The sequence below is a fragment of the Telopea speciosissima genome, chromosome 2 (assembly GCF_018873765.1).
Source record: "Telopea speciosissima isolate NSW1024214 ecotype Mountain lineage chromosome 2, Tspe_v1, whole genome shotgun sequence".
NCBI lineage: Eukaryota > Viridiplantae > Streptophyta > Magnoliopsida > Proteales > Proteaceae > Telopea > Telopea speciosissima.
Genome location: NC_057917.1, coordinates 69764999 through 69782896, shown reverse-complemented (window position 1 = coordinate 69782896; position 17898 = coordinate 69764999). Strand labels below are relative to the sequence as shown.

Sequence of the window (17898 nt, the reverse complement as noted above, 5' to 3'; positions counted from 1 at the left end):
ATTATAAAGATTAAACAAATTATATTTTCATCTATAATATTCTCAAAATTAAGCGGCGTACATTGTCTAGTTTGGTTTTCCTTAAAAAAATCGGATCCTTTGATGATTCTTCTTGATCCACCTCTTGCTCAAAATCGTCAATTAATTTGTATGACCATTGAGAAACCCTTTCATGGATTTTTTTTATTCCAATAGATTTTTTGGATGAATTCTAACAACATGGCATTATGTCTCACCCTCTAACCCTCTCATCCTCTCTTTTTTTGGTGGGGGGGGGGGGGGCTAAAGGTCAGCAAAAATTCTATTAAAGAATAAAGAAATAATATTACAAGATTAATGTCTAGGCATTCATAGATGAATACAATACAATAGAATAAAATCTAACTTATTTCTCCACCGTCTACATTGCCATTAGTAGAAAACCTTAACCAAAGACAATAGAGAACAAAACTGTGAATTCACAAATCTATATCTTGGCCTCTCTTGACAATCCCAAAGAATAACTTAAGTACTAAAAGGCGGATAAGAAGACCAAAAATTAGATAGTTGCACTTTAACTCCCTTTTTTGCAAGCTTGTCCACTGCTGAATTTGTTGTCATAGTGAGAGATCTTCCAAGTAATGGAAGAAAAAAAATGTTTGAAATAGATCCACTACTGCATGAAGGCCCATGGGATCGATTTATTAAGGATATAAATTACCATGGCATTGGAGTCGCATTCAATCCACAATTGCTGAATATTTTTTTCTTTAGCCCATTGTAGCCGATCAAAGAACACACTAAGTTCAGCAAAAGAATTAGAATGAATTCCCATAAAATGAATGAAACTACCTTCTATAGTAGTGTCGTGGTTTACTAAAATCCCTCCTGCCGAAGCACGACTCAGGTTACTCAACAAGCACCCATCAATGTTGAGTTTTGTCCATCCCAATTCTGATTTAATCTGAGCACTTCTATAATATGTGACAATGATTGAGGAGGAAATTTCACACCAATTTGCTTTGATATTATCAGCTCTTCCAATGATCCATTCTTTGCAGTTCATCATTGGAGATGCATCTTGAAGGTCTCTAAAAATAAGTATCAAGAGAGACTTTGAAGTTTTTCCTTTACCAAATCTTCTTTGGTTTCTTTCATACCGAATATACTTAGCTATCAAAATAAAACCCGCCATCCATAGCTGCCGCTTCAAAGAAACAGAGTCTAGTTTCTTTCTTCCACCAACTAAATAGATCATCAATTGATGGTAAACTAGGCCAAGCAATTTTGGAAACATCTAAAAATAGAGAAGGGGCACTGTATAAAAATGTGATAAAAACTTTCATTGTAGGTAAAGATTGCAATGATATGCCAAAGCGATCCCCTCAACCTGTATGATATCATCAGATAGAAGCTTCTTATGTATAAGTCTCTTTACATACTATCTTCATTATTTTGAGTATCAATATAGAGTCACAAAACTAAGGCAGCGTTTGGTATGCATTCGAAGTCAATTTCACATTCCCGGATGATAACAATAGTTGTTTTTATCGCTCAAGAATGTGATATCGACCTGAAATGTATTTCAATAATGCATACCAAACACAGCCTAAGAAAAGCTCATGGTAAACATTTGTAGTTTTATATGAAAAAGATTGAATGAGAAAAAATATATTTCTGTACTTCTTTAATTTATGCCCCTTAATTTATTTCCAACAACAATCTTCCAAAGTGCAAGTATATAATGGACTGAGCATTATAAATTGGATATCTAGCTTTGCCTTAAGTAAATATTTATATTGGAGGAAAGAAGTACAAGAGCCTATACAACAAGGGGTGTGGGGGGCAGAAGCAAGGAAACACCTAAACTAGCTTACAAGGGGCAAATTAATTAGCTTAAAGGAGATGTCATTAAAATGAGCAGAAATCTTCAAAAAATAGTCTCGGACTTCTAGGGGCCAAGGGGAAAGGGATGGAGTTGGAAGAAGTCCAGGTAGCACTTTATTAGAGCTCCAAACTTCTTTCAGCTTCAAAATCTCTCAGGGCAGCAAATTCAAGTCCGTTGAGGATTCCGATCAGCTCATATTCCAAAAAATGATTGCTTTTACTTCGGCCAGCAGTCACAAAGAGAAGTTTCCCATGAATCAAGAAACCATAGACCCATCCAAGCTTACCTAAATCTTTGCAGTCAAACCCTGCGCATAGCAAAACAACAAAATCTAACATGGGTAAATCAACACTAGATAAAGAAGGAAGGTTAGTAAGATCCAAAGTATTCAGGTGAGAAGAAGAAACATCATTAGAATTAAGATGAGAATGGGGTGGGGCAATGTTCAAATCCAATAACCATTGGTTTATTCGACGTAGAGTCAGACTAGGGTAAGGTCGCACACAATTAAACAGGATATAAATGGCAAATTAATTAGCTCTTCAAATTTGAGCTAGCTTTGCCATATGTTGGTATTTACAAAAAGGGATTGAGTTAGACCTTTGAAATCATTACCCTTAATGCTTCCTTCTCTAATTCTTGAAAACCAATAGTAAAATAAATGGCAAATTAATTAGCTCTGCAAATTTGAAAATTGATACCACCTTTGCTCCTCCTCTTTGGTATGTTTTTCACACCAAATGGAATAGAGATCAAATATTAGCCAAGGTAACAGAAATCAATTACTTTATGAAACATAGAGCAATTATAAATATCTTAAGATGTGAGTTAGCCATACTTCTAATTTTTGTGCGACGTGGAGTGAGGATGTGACAAGTCTAACACTTAGATAGAAGAGTCTTACTTTATCAAATATCATCCAACTTAGTCCATATATCATTCAACGCAATCCACAAAAGGCGAAAAAGAAAAGAAACGGAAATTCAATTCTTTTTAAAATCATATCTATTTTTAACATGGCTTCAATACTCCCAAAGAAATCAATAGATCACTCGTGACGATCTGATTGGAATTTTTGAAAGGAGAGAGTGGGAGAGAGGGAGGTATAATTGTTCCCTATATGACCTTGTTGCCCTTCTAATAATTGATTCTAAGAGACTCTTTCATCTCCCATAAGTCCAAACAACAATTCATCTTGTTTTTTCTCTAATCATGGGTTCTCTCAATGGTTCAAGGTATCAATATCGTATCAATCATATTGGTTGATATGTATCAATATTGTTGGTATCTAATATTGATTCCTTACTGAAAGTAAAATGGTCTAAAAAATACATTTTTTAAAATGAAAGCAAAACTAGCTGATACAGCTGTTTTAGTTGATTCGTATAGGTATGCCACTACCATTCTTGGTACAAGATTTAAATCATTCTCTCTCTCTCTCTCTCCCTCTCCCTCGTTTGGTTTAGTTGTGGATTCGAAAGTGAGTTAAAGCTGCAAGTTTTAGAATCCATCCCTCGAATTTCAGGTATTAGGTGTTGTTCACATAGTTGGAAAACCAGGTCTGACTTAGACAAATCATCCGAGTGGAGTAAAAAAAATTAATAAAACATAGTAAAAAAATCATTTCAACTCGATCAGATTAAAAAATGATCAGTCTTTGACATGACTCTATGTTTATGTCTGAATCGAATGAAATGTTGTTGTCGGTCAAAACTTTGAAACCCCCACACTAAAGGGAAATTCGCTATACAATTTGAATTTGAATGTAGTTCAAAACTGAGACCAACTTCAACATCCAATTCAGTCAAAGCTAAATTTGTTATTCCAATGAAGTATAATAATGTTAGCTTATTAAAACATGTTTTGCACTTGTTGGGAGTGTTAGGATTGAGAGTCTTTACCAAAAAGTCTCTTTTCTTCCTACACCCCCAATGCATGACATCATAACCCACCCACTCCACTTTAGTTCCTTTGAAGAAAGCATCATTTCCTTCAATCAAAAAAAGAAAAAAAAGTTCTTTGTGGTTGGAAAGTGCCCTATGACGAGGGAGTGAAATGACTGTCCCGTTTCCACGAAAGATGGAAATTCTGTTTCTAGGATGCCAGCATACGTGCTCTCATTGGCCTTGCACAGATAAGACCCACACTAATACTCTAGGGAACATTGATCCATTAAAAAAAATACACAGGCACAGCCGTTGCTTGCACGGGAGGGGGCTCTATTAAAATATATTTTACGTAAGGTTAAAAGAACCTGCACGACAGCATGGCGCCTAAACCTAGACACAAAGAGAGAAAAATGACCGTCGCATGTGTGTTGCTAACGCAGGGACTACACTGCCACATACTAGCGCCAATTCCCCAAACGCGACGGCAACACTAAATTAACACGAAAAAGAAAGAAAGAGAAAAAACTCTCAAACCAACGAGAGGGCGGGCGTACGTTTCCCTCCTCCTTTTTCAGTTTGTCGTTATATTCTAATCCATCATATAAAAATCATTTTGATTTGTTTTGTTTTTTGGGATTCTGATCTTCTCTAGGGTGGGAATCGGGAGAGAAAATTTGCCTTTTTATTCAATTCCATTTCACAGACTCTCTCTCATTCCCAAAGGCGAGAAGGTCTGATCGCTTTGTAAGGTATGCTATAGAAAGACCTTCCTTTTTTTATTTTTGATCTTCTGTAAGTTTTTTCATTGTTTTCTTCCGATCTGCTTTGTTATGTTCTTGATTTGTATATACTTCGATCTGCTTTTTTTGGATTCCTTTATCGTTTTTTTTAAAACTCGTAGTCCTGAGAGGGTTTATGTGATGAGTATATATGTTTCTGCATCTCCTTGAAGAAAGGCATTGATGAGCTAACTTATTATTATCTGTTCAAAATGAACTTAACCAGGTGATACGAAGGATTGAGTTGATTTTCAAGAGCATCTGAGCTTACTCGAGAATGGGCTACATTGGGTCTCATGGCGTGGCTGCTCTGCATAAGCATAAGTACAGTGGTGTCGATCACTCCTATGTCGCCAAATATGTCCTGCAGCCCTTTTGGAGTCGCTGCGTGAATCTCTTTCCCCTTTGGATGCCGTAAGTGCTTCATTAACTATTGATGATTGCCCCTATAATAGCAAAGTGAATTCCATGACTACCTGAATCGTGTGTTGTTTATTGAAATCGTTTTTTCAGTATGAGAGTGATTCATTTAGTTTAGGGACTTATTGTCCGGAGAAGTTTCCATCAAAGTTCAACTCAACACAACTGTGGCTTCCAGTGGGTTGCCAAGTTTATGGTACTCGCTTTGATAAGATTGCCACTAGCTCCTCAGTTAATGAGTTGGTTTTTCTATGACAGTTTCTACCTATAAATTGTTTTCTTTTTCTAGCAGATCCACTCAGACATGTTTTGCCAATGTGAAGCGGAAGTTTGTTTCGTATCTGGTACTTCCAATTTTTTCCCCCTCTCTTCAATTGGTTCTTCTATATTTCATCACCCAAAACAGCTTACATAGTTATCTGGGTTGATAAAATGCGGAGTATAAAAACTCTTCAGATAACCATTCATCAAAATGGATGATGGAGATGATGAGACTTACATCCCTATCTTTCTTCTTCAAATTGCCAAAATATACTCCTTCCTTCTAGTTATTTAGTGCTCATTTCCATCTGGGCTAGGTTTCTCCATTCTGGTTTTAGCCTAGGAGTCGGCCATTTACTTAACTTTTGTATCCATTAGCTCAGATATTCTATCTAGGTGCGAAAGTTCAGCTTTCCTAATAAAGTGAGAATGTCTCCATGGGCTGTTGCCTGTCAAATGTATCCGATTGATCATGATTCATTAGTCACCTTTGACAGCTAACCCCTTGGATTTAGTGGAATGAGAAAGCTTAAAGCCTTGGGACTATAGCAAGGACCTCTTCCCTATTAGAGTCATCTTTCCCCACAGGGCCAGAGTAGTCAGAGAAGATTACTCCTGACCTCCTGGATATCCGTGGACATGCCTCCTGTTATGGAGTAATCAATTTATGACAAGGTGACCATTACAACTTTATAATGTTTGGCTCAATGGGACTCCAATTCTATGGGCCCTGAGGATAGAGGGCTGGTTGGTGCAATATATGATCAGGCTATCATTATGCTGTCCGTAGAGATGTCTCTAAAGAAATCCACTGCACTTGCCCAATGGACCTCTCTGTTTGTAGCCTCATCAATGTAATGTAGCTCTAGATAGGAGAGGAATCCTACTAGAGGCCAAGCAACAGGATCTCAAAGGGGGCTGCTGGTTCGAATGGGCAGAATTAGGGTTTTTAGGTCAGTTTCTAGGGTTAGGTTTGAGGGAATGGGGTAATTCTTATATGGTTTTAATACGCAGGATTTAGGGAGTCTAATAAGCTAGGTTTGATTAGGTTTAGATAAGGATTTGAAATTTCAGAAATTAGGGTTAGGGTTTCGGGTTTTGGGTTATAGAATTTAGGTTGAAATTAGGGATTGGGATGAGAATTCTGTCAAGGGGCTTCGATCGAGTGTTAGGGCCAATGAGATGATGGTTCGGCTGTGATATGATGGAGTTTTGATGGCTAGATGTTGCTGGATGGAATTTCTAGGGTTTTGGGGTTTTGTGGGAGATGACAGATTTTAGGGTTATGATGGATGGAAGGGACTCAAACCTGGATTGAGTGGAGGGGATGGTTCAGTGGATCTATGGTTAAAATTTGAATGCAAACTAATGAGGGAATTGGGCTGAACAGAGAATTTAGGGTTTAACAAACTTAGGGTTTAATGGAGATCGATTGGGGGCAATTAGGGTAGGCTGTAGAAGATTAGGAGAGAACAATTGCAGAAAAATTAAACTAACTTACTGGTTTGAAGAAGATCTTCAATGGAGGCAGCAGCTCTGTGATAGAAGAATAGAACCACCTTCCAGCTGTCACGGCATAAGGAGTCGATCGGATTCCACCAATCCCTTTCCACCTTGATAGAACCACAAGGATGCACACTCACATGGAGCAAAGGAGCAGCAACAATGGCAGCCAACAATTCTGTTTTTTTTTTCCAAAAATTCAACTGTGGGGGAGCCTCCCATGATTTAACTTTATTTATAGTAAGGCCAAAGGCCAAAACCTAATACAATTTAAACACCTCCTTCATAAATTGTGGAAGGGTGTAGCTATACTTAAAATAACTAAAAAACTTAAAGTAAAAAGACCTACTTGACCCTACTAACTTAAATTAAAAGACACTTAACTAAATCACTTAAATTGAACCAATTGGATGCAACCAATTTGAACCAGTTCAATTTAAAAACAGAAAAACAAACTAAGTATAGAAAATGCTAACAATGCAAACCTAATCTATGGCTCCCAACCTAAGCCTACTTTCATGGCTATTTCTTCTTCTTCTTCTTCTTCCTTCGGGTATGGACACTTGGTACTGCATCACAATGTCTCCTGAATGGGTTGTGAGTTATGAACTTATGACGGAAGATACTTAAAATTCTGTCTTTAGAAGTCTTCCAAAGAACAGTTCCCAACAGGCACTGTACTTGCCCAATGGACCTCTCTGTTTGTAGCCTCATTAATGTCTCCTGAATGGGTTGTGAGTTATCACGGAAGATACTTAAAATTCTGTCCTTAGAAGTCTTCCAAAGAACAGTTCCCAACAGGCACTGTACTTGCCCAATGGACCTCTCTGTTTGTAGCCTCATCAATGTCTCCTGAATGGGTTTTGAGTTATCACGGAAGATACTTAAAATTCTGTCCTTAGAAGTCTTTCAAAGAACAGTTCCCAACAGGTACTAAAGGGCTGGTACGTACTCCACATATGCTCTGATTTTTCAATATGTTATGTGCAACTAGTGGTTTCTCCTTCAAATTGGAGTACTATATGGACCTCAAGATCTGAGGGTAATTAATCTTAGTGATTTTTAAATCATACAAGAGTTGCTATTCAATGTCTAGTTTGTCTGGTTAACGGGTCCTCTAATGTAAATGACCCAAAATTTTGTCGATTGAATGACTTTAACAGAATGGTGATGAATTCTGGTATATCAAAATAAGATTTAAAGCACAAAAACTACCACAGGACAGAATCTCAATGAACTAGCTTAAGAAAGCTTAAGGTAGAAAATAGAAGGTTCAATAGCTCCCAAACCAGCCAGCCAATGGGGCTAAAATTATGGTCAAAAGCTGGTCCTAACTTGCTGTTCTTGTATCTTAAATATCACAGAGATCCAATGGTTAAATGAGAAATAATGGGGGTGGACAGAAATTAGCAACTTAGTGAAAACAGAAAATAGAAAGTTGCTAAAACATGAAGAACTCCCAAACTCCAGATCTGATGGTGCTGCAACTTTTCACAGATGTAGTTCTAAGAGAGAAGAATATCATATCCAAAGTAAGGTTTGATCCAACGGTAGGAAAGACTAGATTCTTTAAGAGAAGACTGAGAACACAAGTGGACAGAAACTAACATGCATGAACCGAAACTTAGAAATAAGATTAGTATAACAAGTAGAGAATAAAAAACAAAACAAAACCAAGAGATTGGAAGCAAAATTGTAGGAATTGAACTCAATAGAAGCAGATTTCAGATTACCTTGATCAACACCCACACTCACCTTATATCTTGCTGAAATTGAGAACAAGATGGAGAGAAGAGGGGGAAAAAGGGGATATGAATTGGTTTCACCACCAAAGCCTACGGGATGATTCACCACCACCCAACCTAGAAGTTACCATCTAAAGTTACTGCTGTTTCACCACAGTAGCATGGAGAACACAAATATTCCATAGCCAGAATTATTGGGAGAGTCACCCTTCTCTTGTATTTATAAAGTTAAAAGCATGTAGTACAAGAATTGTAAGTCTTAGCTACCAAGAATCTTACAACTTAGTAAAATAGCAACTCCTTACTCCCTAGCAGAGCTAGTTGCTATAACACAAAAAGGGAGAGACAACCAAATAGAAACTACTGAGTTGCTAAATCTATTACAAAAATAGAAATTAACTACTTAATCCCGTATGGGACCTAAATCCCTAATATTTGGGCTTATTGAATTGGCCCATTACAATAGAAAACACAAAAATATTAAACCCATGGCCCATAAAACTCATTGGGTACTAAAACTAAGCCCAACTTAAACCAAACTTGAAGCATAGGTTCAGTTGGACCCAATGAATTTAACCAAATCCAAACAACTCCATCTTCTCTTCTTGCTGGAATTCTGCATCACATGGTTAATTGCCTAACCATGACATTGTTCACGCAATCTGGAAAATGATTTTGCAGACCAAATGGCTCGAAAAAAACTAAACTTACCCTGTGATAACCACAGTTCCACAAGACACAAGTAGTACCAAGAACTTGTGTATACTGTATATAAAAGACATACTGCCAAGCTAGGTTATAAACTTATGATACTATTGTCAAGCCTTTACTTCTGCATTTCCTTTTCTTCATCTTCTTTTCATATCTCATTTTGTTTAATGTTAATAGAATGGTTCCATTGCAAGTCTAATAACTCTTCATGAATGGTTACTAACTGCACTTCTCTTTTCTATGTTTACATGTTTGGGTGCTTCTCCAGGCCAAACATGGTAAGATATTCAAACATCTTAACATCAGAACATACATTTTCTTTTTTCCTTGTCTGGTAATAGGCTCTACTGTTGATTTTCAGATAACTCTCACAGGTTTCATGTTCTTAGTCATATCTGCGCTGCTTGGCTATGTAAGTTGGAGATAATCATGTTACTGTTCTTGAAATCTTGTATATTATATTTCCTTAGGATTGTGCACTTGTTTGTATTCTTTGTACATCTGAAGTTATGTTTCTCTAGTTCTACATCTATTATACCATATTACATTGTTATATTGATATCTACTTCATTTCATGGAGTTTCTATTTGAGTTGAATTTTATATATTGATTTTCTTAGGGAAAAGTCTTGGTAATCTGTATCATGATGGATTCTATAGCATTACTTCATCAAATTTAATTAAACATTTGATCTGGTGAAGGAACTCCTTATAAATTTGGCATCTTTACAGCAAAATGTTCTCACAAGCGTGTATATTTTTAGATCTTCTATATTCTTGTCAAGCATCACTTGAATTTTTTCACCTTAATTACTCAAAGAACTAAAACTGCATTTATTTTACACATTACATTCCCATTTGCAGAATGCGTTCCTAACAATGAATGAGTGCCATTTGGCTACATGTTCATCTAAAATGGATTCTGGAGATTAGAATGGAAATAGATTTGATAATTGATATCCTTATTTCCATTCTCAACGAATGTATTCTTAGCCAGCTATTCTTATTCATTTCATAACTTCTTATCTATCCTAAACATGTTGAATATTTGAGGATTGATTTCAACTAATTTTCACTGAGTGCCAATTCTACTTGATGAACACTCTAAGGTGGAAGTGGAAACCTAGCCATGCATGCTGGCATGCTCATTGAATGCGAGTGGCTGTAGCATTGTCCTTTTTTCACTTTTTAGCTAGATCACAAAAATAGCATTTTCTTTTGCCAGCCCAAACACATAGTAGAATATAGAATGCTTGAAATTTCAGAGTGGCATGACAACAAATACCAAAAAAAAGAGAACTAACAAGCTTCATATACTTTCAATCAACAAATTTAGCAATTTGAGTCCCTTTTTTTAGTCATTGTGCTTGCATTTCTTTCATTCTTAGATTGGGCAAGGTATATCCACTCTTGAAAGTTATTGAGACTCCCTGTGAAGAGCTTGTTGACACCCATTATATTTATCCAGTAACTGTATTTTCTATATGGGTTGTAATGGGAAACAAAGTGTTAAGAACATGTTCTCATTCTGGTAGGTGTATGAGTGTGCCTGAAAATAGGACCCCACCATTATAATTGGAAGTTACAACCTCTTTCAATCATTGGCACTCTAGTAGATTCTAAATACTCTTATGTTACCAAGGAAAAAAGTCAGTTAAGGGGAGCATGAAGTCACCATTATCAGAATCAAATCCAGTGATGCAGTTGCATTAGATATTAATCCCTTATGGAGGCTATGCGCAAGCTTGGGAGGCCGATAAAGTGCTGGTGGCAGTCCAATAGGCTGAAATTGACCTTTAGGTAGTTATATTATGGGTCGGGCTTTTTATATTTTAGGGTTTCGTTGTAATGGGCCTAATTTATAAGTCCATAAAGTGGGGATAAAGTTAGTACACAAGATTAGTAGTTAAGTATTTGAGTTAGATTAAAATACTTTATAGTTAGGTAGAGTTTTATTTTGAAGTTTATTTACTTTATTCAGTGTGGATGTGATTAGGAGTTGTTTTATTGTCAATTTAGGAATTTTAGAATGTCTTTATATATGTAATACACCCCCATCAATTAGAGATGATTTAAGTAAAGAATAGGCACTTTTTTTCTTGAGGAGTTATGGTGCTGTTGAGCAGTGCATACATGATTGATATCCCAAATCTGATTTCTTCTCTTCTCCACCCTTCTTACACATGTTTTCTCTCTTTTTCCTCCCTAGAAGATTGATCTTATCTCTTTTCCTTCCCCTTCCATTGATATGATTTCTTCCCTTCCGTAGTTGCTTCCTTCCTCTCAGATTTGATCATAGGGCTTGCTTGCATTTGAGATCCATAATCTGGATTTTTAGATTACATTATTTGGTAACGAACCTGTCCATGGATACCTACGTTTTCAGGACCAGAGTTCGTTTGCCTAATAGAAAAGCTGCTATTTAACTCGTAGATGAAAGACAAAATGTAATGCAAAAATCGACCTCGAACCAGTGAGAAACCAGTGAGAGATCGATTGCTGCCAGGATCAACACAATAAGGATGAACAAATTGAATAACTGAAACTTTATTGCTTTTGTTTTCTGTTTACATATGAAAGAAGAACATAGAAAAGGACAAGGAGAAGAAGAAGAGGATATATAGAAGATAGAAGAAAGGTGGGGGGGGGGGTAGGGGAATGGCCTTCTCAGCCTGGGTCTCTCACCCACAGCTATCCCAGCTGTTGAAATATGAAATTTCTCCCATAACCGATGACAACAAGGCCTGAAAATTCTTTTCTCCAAATCTTATCATTCCTTACAATAGGGGGCCTATTAATAGCTTAGGCAAGCTTACAAAATAGAAGGTAGAAAATAGAAATTTCCTAAAACCAAAATAGAAGATAGGAAAATAGCAACTAATGAAAAATAGAAACTAGCTGAAAATAGTGCGTGAACAGTGTTTTTGGTCTTTTAACTTCTTCATGCTTCACTCTGGGCTTGGGCTGAGGCTGCCTTAGGTGATGCTCCATGGAACCAGCAAAAACTTGCCACATTATCAGATCGGGCTGCTTTTCACAGCAGTTGAATCCACTACCTTGCTCTTGCTGGGCTGGTTTTGGGGCTTGTTCCTACGGGTACATATGGACTTGTGATCTACATCAATGAGACAATGACAATATTGTCTCACGGTTTGTGGTGGAGATGTTATCAAAGACCAACAAAATCATTATTGAATTTGAAGATGATGTTTTAATCGAGTTCTCAATTTCTCAATATTGTGATATATTTGAATGTTCCAATTGCATCATTGAAGTTGGTCGACAATGGTTGGAAGTTCTAAAAGATGTAGTTGGTCAGGATAACAATTTGTGCATCCCAAGTCTCCTCATCTACGACAGATGTTTGTTTTGAAAGTATTGGTTGACGAAGTAATGCTCTGAACCAAAGGAGGCAACACCAATAGTGCAACTCTAGAAATAGCCAAAAAGGTCAACATAAGAGGAAGTTTCCTTTGATGAGGGACAGCAAGGAACGGCTAAGGGAGACGAGATGATTAATATGAGTGAAGCAATAATAGACTCCACTTCAACAAAGGATGTTCAACATATTGAATTCTTTATTCCTTTCTTAGACACGGATGTAACATCGAAGCTTTATATTTTGGATTTTGTTCGAGTTACAGACAAGGATCTGCAAACACCTATTAAAGTGTTCTTAATCTTACCGTTCTACAAAACTTGAGGGCGAGTTTTTCTCAGCACTAGGACAATTGATGCTGTTGCATTAGATATTAATCCCGTATGGAGGCTATGCGCAAGCTTGAGGACGGATTTTGGAAATGAAAAAGCAACGAAGTAATTTTGGATTTTTGTAGAAGGAAAAATTGTGGGACTGAAACACCTCTATTCTAGGATGTGTTGTTGCACCAAGAGTGTTGTTGCAACCATGGTTCAAAATTTCGCGATATATTGCTTAAATTTTGGCAAATTTCGTAAATTTCAACACTATGGAGACGAGATGGGCTTCTGAAATGAAAAATGTTCAAATTTCGTAAATTTATTTCAGTACTTTGTTGAAATTTCTTATTATGTCTTTTAGTACTTAAACAATGTGTATTTAACTATTTATACAGTAGGGTTCGACCATATACTGTCAATCAAGGGTACAAACCCAAAACACCACTTGGAGTTCATTTTTTTTGCAATATGAAGGTTTAAATGTGTTTATTTAGCTTAAATAAGGGTGTACATGAAGTATCAGGCCTTAATATGGTAAAAAAACCCACCGAGATGGAGTGCCAAAATATGGCAGAAAAAATTCCATATTTCGCCGAAATTTTGGAATATTTCAACCAGTCCAAAATGGTGAGACGAGACGAAATTTCGAACTATGGTTGCAACTCTTCTAGGAAGCAAGTAACACAAGGAAAATACCAATGCTTCAAGGATGGTGAGAAACTCTTTTAGGTTTTAATGTGAACTCTTCAAGATTCAAGGGAATGCATTAAGCATTTTGTATTTTCAAAACTTAATGCCTTCCAACTTCTTACAAGCAACATTGCTTTTTGTAGGCAAATAAAGAAAACCCTAAAATTTACTGCAACATCTCAACCCTTGATCTTGATGATGTACCAATAGTTGAGATTAAAAGAAGAAAAGAAAAACCTAAAATATAACATAGGGGGCTGCACTTGTCATAGATGTTTCTAGCCTCTTTGTAGTCTTCAATAAAGACTTTGGGGGGAGTAGTTGAAGGAGCTTGGACCAAGAGAATCTTTGGGAGAAGGGGTGCCACTTCTTCATGCATTAAGGAGATGACTCTTCAAGTTATTTGGGCTAGATTTTTGAAGCTGGTTGGGGCTGGTCATGTATGGGGTTGGTTCTTGGTCTTGACTTGGCCCTGGGTCTTGTGAATTTGATGGGCCTTGATACGGGCTGACCTCTTAAGTAGTTCTTGTGTAACAATGTGATGCACTTGGGCTGCATCATTCTCCCCTTCTTTTAAAGAATTCGAGGATAAATTCTTTTAAAGATGGGGAGAATGATGCAACCCAAGTGTATCATAGTGTTACATAAGAATTCGAGAAGACAAGAACTAAAGCTTTCCAATTTGACCATCTCAATTGGAACAACTTGTTTCTTCATTATTATGTGATTTGTTTATATGTACAGGAAAAGTAAAATTCAAATAAAAGAAAAATACTCCAAGGAACAATCACACCTGAGATGGAGAACCCTGGATTTAGGAGACGGGACAGCCAAACTGAAACCCTGGCTGAGAACTCAGAACGACAATGGTGCAATGGTGGTGGGGTCGCGTTACAGCGGCAACAGAGGAAGGATCGCGGCGGTGCAGCGGCGTCGTGCATGCTTGTGCTGGCGCTAAAAGGCTTTGACAAGAGAATGACAAAAGGCTTTTCCTTTTTGTCTTCTTCTTCTTTTTTTTTTTTTTCAAAACCACAAGCTTTCTGTCAACGTCTTTTGATCTACTTTTTTTTTCCAAAGTAATGATCAAATCAGAATCAAAAGCATTGATTGCTTTGATTTCTTCTTTTTTTTTTATAAAAATCAAAAGCAATCAATGAAAAGCTTTGGGATTACCAAATGGTATGACAAAGCCGTGATTCCGATCACCTCTGCAGATCGCACAAGGAACCAAAGCCGTGAATGAAGACCACCGAAGCCGATTGCAGAAAAACCACAACCGTGATTCCGAACACCAAAGCCGATCGCAAAGAAAAGAAAATAATTAATGCTTTAAGATTGAAAAGCAATCAAAGCTTTTGATTCTGATTTGATCGTTACTTTGAAAAAAAAAAGAAAAAGAAAGAAAAAGTAGATCAAAAAACGTTGGCAGAAAGCTTTTGGATTAAAAAAAAAAAGAAGAAGAAGACAAAAAGGAAAAGCCTTTTGTCCTCAAATTCTTGTTCCACTCAAAAGTATTCGAGCTCTGTCGGGGTCAAATGGAAGCTTAGGGATCATGTCATGCATGAGGCAACCTGTAGAAATGGGATTAACGGCATGGAAGGCAACTCTTATGTTGGGAATGGTGACATTCCATTTCAACCATTGAGTTTTTGGCGTGGAGTGGTGCATATTGACAAAGCCAGTGCCCGCCATGGTGTCACTAATAGTTTGGACTAACATTTGACGAGATGAGAGTGAAAGCATCCCCAAGAACCAATCAACATACATGCCAGAGGTGTTATTCCAATGGTTTGTGTTGTCGATGCTCCAAACAAAGTTTATAATTAGATTGCCATTCCGTGTCTCTTCAAAGATGGCTTCAGCTGAAGATGGTAGTAGGTGAACAAGCCTTGTCAGATCAAGTGATGATGATGATGGGGTGATGTCATCTATGTATAGAATTGGCTCCTCTTCAAGTGGTTCTTGAAGAATATCATTACTTACCTCATATTGTGTTGGCTTTCCCAAGACAATTCGCGGCCTTCCTTTTCTTCATGATGGAATTCCGATTTGGTTGGCATGATACAAGAATCATGAGGTGCTTCCAAATCAAATTCTGGTTTGAGCAGGTTGAAATCACCATGTGCGTTGAGTTCCTCCTCCAGGTTTTCATCAAACACTGATGGTGCACTTGAATCAAATGAGACATAATTATTCAACTTTGGCGTTGTCAGTGTCATAAAATGGACAGATACCAGTTGCACTTCCGAAGCAAAATCTGATTTGTTGTCTTCTTCACCTTGATACTCGTTAAAGATTGGACTTGAGCTCCAATCAACTTGTTCTTCGGCATTAGCATCAACTTATTTATTGGGGCTATCATTTGTCAATTCATCGTCCTTTGAAGACACTTAAGAGGCCTCCTTTGAAGGTAGGTTGTTGTATAACAATTCACATATAATATTATTCTCATTATGATGCCTTTCAAAGTATTCAAAATTGAAGATGAAATATCCTCAATCAAGGGGGTTCAAAGGGGTTCCTTCGAAGGTGCCAAAACAAGTTTCTTACCCTTATGAATAAATGAGTATGTATATTTTTTACCATCATGGATTGCATCTCTTTCTTGTTGCCAAGGGTGGCCAAGAATCAAATAGTATGCTCTCATAAAATCCACAAGGCTCGAGGCCAAGTCAAGACCAAGAATCAAACCCATACATGACCGGCCCTAACCAACTCAAAAAATCTAGCCCAAATAACTTGAAGAGTCGTCTTTTAAGTGCTTGATGATGTTGCAACCCTTCTCCCAAAGATTCTTTTGGTCTTAGCTCCTTCAACTACTCCCCCAAGAATCTTTCTTGAAGACTACAAAGAGGTTAGAAACATCTATGACTAGTGCAGCCTTCTATGTTATCTTTTGGGTTTTTCTTTTATTCTTTTTATCTCAACCATTGGTTCATCATTAAGATCAAGGGTTGAGATGTTGCAATAATTTTAGGGGTTTCTTTATTTGCCTATAAAAGGCCTAGTTATGTTGCTTGTAAGGCATTGAGTTTTGATAAAACAAAGTGCTTAATGCATTCCCTTGAACCTTTAAGAGTTCTCATTAAAACCTAGAAGAGTATCTCAACATCTTTGAAGAGTTGGTGCTTTCCTTGTGTTACTTGCTTCCTGGAAGAGTTGCAACAACACTCTTGGTGTTGCAACACATCCTAGAAGAGGTGTTTCAGTCTCATGCTTGTCCCTTTTGTCAAAAATCCAAAAGTACTTTGTTGTTGTTGTTTTCATTTCCAAAATTCGTCCTTATACAAGCTCTATATTCACGGCCAGTTTTCATCATCCTAAAATCAGAATGAGAAAGCTATATTTCGTAAACATGAAGAAACAGTGGTGTAGTGATGTAGGACAAAACATGAAGAAAAAGAGGCCAGAACAGTTAACAGTGTCACAGCCCCATATTTGACTTGGTGAGAATGCAACTAGAAGATCTTGTGGTGCCCAAGACCAAATCGTGTGAAGACTTTTTAGAAGGGTCAATTTTGTCTATGCGTGGGGTTTAGGAGTTTAGTTTCTATTTTTAGAATTATTCTCTTAGATATTTTGTAATTGTCTATTAAGCAACCTTAGCTTAGTTAGTTTCTAATTTCAGATTTAGAAAGTAGGTTTAGCTTTTATTTTGAAGTTTCTATTTTCAGTTTGTTTCTTTTTTCTTGCAAGTTTCTAATTTCTCTTACTTGTAAGGCAAGCATAGTTGCCCATAAATATGTAATGTCCTTAGAGCCCCCCCCCAAAATAAAAATAAAAATTAATGAATGAACTTTTGAGGCATTCTTGCACTCGATCATGGGAGTAAGACCCCTATTCAACAGCTGGGATAGCTGTGGGTGAGAGACCCAGGGCTGAGAGAACCCATCCCCCTACCCCCTTCTTCTCTTTTTCTTCCTATTCTGCCTACCCTGTTCGATCCCCTTTGTTGCTGCTGCCGTTTGAAGGTTATTACAAGTGCTGTGGGGACCTCTTGAAGATCAGAATCAAGTGACAAACAAGGTCCAGATCTGTTGCTGTTGTGACCAATCGATTGAAGACCCCTGTGCTGCTCCTGCAGGTTGAAGGTTGCTGCAACATCTGAGTCTCGTAATTCCACATCCATCCACCAGAACCTGTTGAGACTTTGAGTGCCAAATCACAACACCAATCATCCCACTCGATCACTGTTGCAGGCCATTCTTTTGGCTGGATTGCTCCATAACACCAAGCCTTCTAATTTCATTCCCATCCCATCACTTCGCCTCTGTCCATCAGAATTGTTTCATATTTGCAGCAAAGCCTCACCTTTACAAGGTCTACACTCGATCC

General features: G+C 37.3%; 2 protein-coding genes across 4 annotated transcripts in view; both read left to right on the top strand.

Annotated features, from left to right (window-relative positions):
- The window catches only part of LOC122650301 (phenylalanine--tRNA ligase beta subunit, cytoplasmic), a 75455-nt gene extending 67187 nt beyond the window's left edge, over positions 1-8268 (top strand). Inside the window, exon 19 of the mRNA XM_043843689.1 lies at positions 8257-8268. Coding sequence (XP_043699624.1) covers positions 8257-8262 — 6 coding nt within the window. The 3' untranslated portion in view covers positions 8263-8268. The remainder of the gene's footprint in view (positions 1-8256) is intronic.
- Positions 4360-17898, top strand: part of LOC122650303 (choline/ethanolaminephosphotransferase 1) — a 44394-nt gene continuing 30855 nt past the window's right edge. Inside the window, exons 1-4 of one of the 3 annotated variants that reach the window (XM_043843692.1) lie at positions 4360-4505; positions 4792-4949; positions 9444-9453; positions 9537-9587. In XM_043843692.1, the coding sequence (XP_043699627.1) occupies positions 4813-4949; positions 9444-9453; positions 9537-9587 (198 nt within the window). In that variant the 5' untranslated portion in view covers positions 4360-4505; positions 4792-4812. Of the gene's footprint in view, positions 4506-4758; positions 4950-9443; positions 9454-9536; positions 9588-17898 lie in introns of all 3 variants that reach the window. The other 2 variants (XM_043843693.1, XM_043843691.1) reach the window with 2 other exon arrangements.